This window comes from Coptis chinensis, chromosome 4 (genome assembly GCF_015680905.1).
Source record: "Coptis chinensis isolate HL-2020 chromosome 4, ASM1568090v1, whole genome shotgun sequence".
Taxonomy (NCBI): domain Eukaryota; kingdom Viridiplantae; phylum Streptophyta; class Magnoliopsida; order Ranunculales; family Ranunculaceae; genus Coptis; species Coptis chinensis.
The window spans coordinates 50,876,656-50,881,640 of record NC_141459.1 but is presented as its reverse complement, the minus strand read 5'-3'; the positions used below and the strand labels follow the sequence as shown (position 1 = coordinate 50,881,640).

General features: G+C 38.9%; 1 protein-coding gene across 1 annotated transcript; it reads left to right on the top strand.

Annotated features, from left to right (window-relative positions):
* The first annotated feature begins 77 nt into the window (after window positions 1-77).
* Window positions 78-737, top strand: LOC147503878 (uncharacterized). The gene has a single exon (XM_086604993.1). The coding sequence runs from the start codon at window positions 78-80 to the stop codon at window positions 735-737; it is 660 nt and encodes a 219-aa protein (XP_086461119.1).
* The last annotated feature ends 4,248 nt before the right edge of the window (window positions 738-4,985 follow it).

Here is a 4,985-nt window from a genome sequence, read left to right as displayed (position 1 = left end):
GAATTACTGCAAAGGACCAATCTATTTGGGTGGAGTGGACATAGAAGCAGCAGATAAAGGACAAATTCTTCTGGACAATGAAAGTGCCAAGTGACTGTTCATGGGTGTGGAGGGGTATCTTGCAACATAGAGAAACAACTAAAAAATATATCAAGTATGTTATAGCTATTGGAGAGGATACCTGGTTCTGGCATGATCCGTGGCTAACAGAGGTATCTTTGTGGCTTCAACCTTCTGTTAGAAATCTCTTTGACTTTCCAATAGATACAAAGGTTAGTCATGTAATCTCTGAGGGGAGGTGGAATGATAGAATCAGAAACATAGAGGATGAGGATTTGAGAAAGAAGATACTACAAGTCCAAATCAATAACTTTGTTGAAAGGGATAGAGTAGTTTGGACCCCCTCAATCACAGGAGCCTATACATCCAAGTCTGCGTACATGTCTCTGAGAAAGATTAGGGAGGAGGTTAAATGGTACAAGATTGTTTGGGGGAAGTTGGTGGTTCCTAAACACTCTTTTACTATGTGGCAATTATTTGTGGGTTCCCTACCAACTCAGGATAGATTAATAAAGAAGAAGGTGTTGAGCCATTCGAGTTGTTGCCTTTGTGACTGCTCAGTTGAATATTCTAAACACCTCTATTTTGATTGCCTGTTTTCTAAGGAGGTGTGGAGTAAGGTTAAGAAAGTAATAGGAATGGGTGGCTGTGTTAATGACTCGACCGCTGAATGGTAAGGTATCTTCCGGAAATGCAGGATGAACACCACAAAGAGCGAAGTGTGGAGAACTTTTGTGGCAGCTACAATACATGAGATCTGGGCAGAAAGAGGAAGGCGGAGAATGAATCAGATGAAGTATACAGCTCAGGAACTTTGTAACAAGATTGTTAATGATATGCAGCTGTATCTTCAGAGGAGGTTAGTAGAGGTTGAAGACTATTGAATTGAGAGTTCAGATGTCAAGGTTGAACATTGAAGTGAGATTCCAGTCTAAGCATGCTACATGGATCAAATGGATCAATCTAGCAGAAGACGTGATTATGTTGTTGTACAATGGCTTTTGGGGTGTTCGAGGGAATTGGCAAGGTAATGTAGAAATGGCGTTTACTGGTTCATCCCCGAGTAAATCGGTTATTGGCTAAGAATTGCGAGCTATAGTGGAAGGTTTGAAGGCAGCCATTGATAGAGGGTACAAGAAAATCACTGTGTTCTGACTCACTCAGAGCAGTCAATATATTGAATGGGAGGGAGATAGCACCATGGTACTGTGACAATATTGTTGTGTCCTTTGCAGTGTTTAGAAACCGATTTGAGGTGCTAGATGTAAATCATATTTGCAGGGAAGGTAATCAGGTGGCGGACTAACTTTCAAAACTGTGTAAGTCTTGGGATGCAAGTATTTCTTTCCATCTGCCACCATTAGATAGAAGAGCTACAGCTCTGGTAGAGATGGATAGGGTGGGAACCATGTACTTGAGAAGGTAATCAATACAGGTTGAGGTCTGCCAAAACCTCTAACTTCTTCAAAAAAAAAAAAAGTTTTCCACCTTAAGACTCTAGCTCTGTAACACATATAGGGAGAGGAGTAGCTATCTAGCAATCAGGTGGACACTGACGTGGTCAAAGCGTAAGCAAGTCTCTGTAAAGGTCATTGGAGGCGATTTATTAGCTTAGGCTACTAAAGTGGCAAGGACTTGTGTCAGGCCGGTTTTATTCTTTAATACGTTGTTGCTTGGATTGTAGAAACAACTCTGTGTACACAAATGTGTTTTATTTTATGGTCATTAGTTCATTACTAATTTGTAGTCTCCATAGAATTTCTGTTCAACTAAATTCTAAAACTGAAACAAAACCAATATTTGTCTAAGGCCTCTCTAAATGGAAATTTGTATATAAAAAAGCCTGCTTAATTTGTTTAGTATCATCCTCAATTTCCTACCTAATATAGTTGAATTTCTGATTCGGATTGATTCTATTTCATTAGAGATTTTAATGAATATTCATACCTATCATTCGTATAAATATAGATAAGGGGGCGCACACAGACGATGAACTCTCTCTAGTCTTTTTCTCCGATCTTTCTCATTTGCAATTTCAATTTCATAGAGGATAATGTATGCATGTTTCTGACACTTGTTGAAATCTGTATCTAATGCTTCATTGCTTCAACCTATTGTAATATGTGTTCACTTTCTTTTGTTTCCTCAGGAAGAAGATGGAGCTTTTAGGGGACACAAAAACAAGAGAGGGGGCGGAGCTTAATAACAAGGTTACTAGGATGAATCTCCCAGACCATCTTTTAACTCTGATCGCAGAGAAGATTGTTGACATAGAAGACTATATTCGATTTGGTGCTGTTTGTCCCTCTTGGCGATCTGTTTATATCGAAAACAAATCAAAGCACAATCTACTACCTTTACTCTTGATTCCTACTGATCCTACACCTGATTGCCCAACACCAAGTTTCTTTAGTCTGTCCACACAAAAAGTGTGCAGTAATTTGAAGTTAGACGTTCAAGATGACTTCTACTTTAACGGTTCCACCAAAGGATGGCTGGTGGCAGTGGACGAGGTTAATGAATTGAACAACGATTATACACAGCGTGCAGATACCTATACATTATTTCTTTTCAATCCCTTCTTATCAGTCAACAGCAAAATCGAGCTTCCAACTTTAACATCTGTTGAAGATGTCCCAAGTGAAATTGAATTTTTTCCTGCCTTTGACGTGCCCAAGTTAGTTTTGTCTGCAAATCCAATATCGAACCACAATTATGCGGTTATGGCAATCTACAGGGACCGTAGCAGATTGGCCTTCTTCAAGCCTGGTGACAACTCTTGGACTGACTTAGATTCCAAATATGAAGGCATTATGGATACTATTTTCTATAACGAACAATTTTATGTCGTCAATAACGTGGGAGAAATTTTTGCTTTCAACTTAAATCATCTCCCTTGTCCACAGGTGTCAATCATCTCACGTGCACCAACACCACCACCACAAGTACCACCATCTGAACATTCCTCTAAAAGGAGGTATATTGCTGAATTGTCTGGTGACTTGTTGCAAATTATAAGGCATATGGACTACAAAAAGACAGATGAACACAGAACTTCCGGATTTACAGTCTTTAAACTTGATACTTTTCGAGATGAGTGGGTTGAAACAAAGAGCTTAGACGGACATATGTTGTTTCTGGGTACCAACTGCTCCGTGTTTCTACCTGCTTCTCACTTTCCTCAATGCAAACCAAATTGTATCTACTTTAGCGACGATAACCGTATATATGATGTGGGACCAAGTGATATGGGAGTCTTCAACTTAAAAGATGAGAAAATTGAACCCCATGGCAACCAAATAAATCCTAAGCAGGAGGCTCCACGCGCCATTTGGATCGTGCCATCACTGTAGTCTACTGTCAGGGAATCATGCATCTTTTGTTTTCTGGGAAGTCTTTTGGCTGATAAAAACTCAGAAGTGTACTTTTATTTTTATGTCATTTCATTTAATTTAAATTTATTTATTTTTTTAAAAAAAGGGTTAATGGGGTTGGCAGTACCCTGTTAATATTCCAAGATGATATGTCCTACTTTATCCTCCTCAATATATTTTTATCTGCCTAGCCAGATCGAGGAGGTACAAAGAAGTTAGAGGAGTACTCAATACAAGTGGGTAGCAATGCTAAGCGATCTGTACACCTATTCGATCGATGCCCCATATACATGCTTAACACTTATACTACTTAACAAAGCTCATAGCCAGATGCCTGCTGTTAGCTACTATATTGGCATACAATATACCAGAGAGGTTTTTCTATGTCCTTCATTATTGCCATTATCCAGCTCATCGAGTCAGGTTCTACTAGCTTCCACATATCATGAGTGACCTTCAGGGATGCGCGCAACTTAACAAGCCTGCTTTTATTCCTTTGAATTCTGATCTTGTAACATGATTGATTTATGTTGTGAACTTGTGATGAGTACTTCTCCTTCAGCATCTCTGATCAGTCCCCATATCCCCACTTTCCATCTTGTACTGAGCCATCTGCATTAGTTGAACACTTCCATGTACTGGTGGTACCCAATTGCATTCAGTAGCTTTTTTATGCACTAGAGCAACCTCTATTACCAATGAGTCCGGCAGTAATTTCATTTTGAGAACTTCATACTAGAGAATCTAGCTTGCATGTGATATTTTGTCCCGTTGATTAACTTGCTTACTTGCTTCTGACCACTTCCCAAATTTGTGATTTTGTAGAATCTCCTGTTGTTCCTCTTAGCCCACACGACTGATGATGGCTGCACAGATGAAGATTTTATATATATCTATTTCTGGTGTTTTGTTCCTACAAAGTCTAAAGACTTCCCACCATTAATTCTGTGTTGCCATATCAATCCCTAGTAACTGTTTCACAGATGTCCATATCTTCTTTGTGTAATCACATTAAAAAAAATAGGTGTTTTGAATTTTCTTTTGCATGTGTATGGCAAAGACAAACAGTCAGATTCAGTGAGCACTCACCTTCCTTTGGACCAATCTTTTTTGTGTAGGAAGTGATCCAGAAAACAGCGTCCATGCAGAAAATGCATGTTTAGGAATTACCCCACACCAGAGTAGCCCATTTGATATGCTTCTTCTTCCACTACAACAAATATGAGCTTTTGTAACATGCTTTTTGCAACATTTTGGCCATTTTGATTAAATTTCTGTGGTCTGATTAAATTTTGGTGGTTTTGTTGTTTTGATTCATAGTGATTTGATGTTTGATATGATTGAATTGATTCATGGTGATTTGATGTTTTGATGTTTGATATGATTGAATTGGTTCGTCTCTGCTGTTTTATATTGGTTGTATGGCTTTCTACTACATGCAAGTAGGTTGCTTAAATCTTGCTTGACTTGTCATGGATAAGGTGTGGATGCAGCATGACAGGCTTACGAAAGAATATCGGGTTGGGGTCGATGAGTTTATTGCTTTAGCTA

Excerpts from the sequence above, each read along its gene's own strand:
- LOC147503878 (XM_086604993.1), top strand. The coding sequence starts at position 78 with ATGAAAGTGCCAAGTGACTGTTCATGGGTGTGGAGGGGTATCTTGCAA.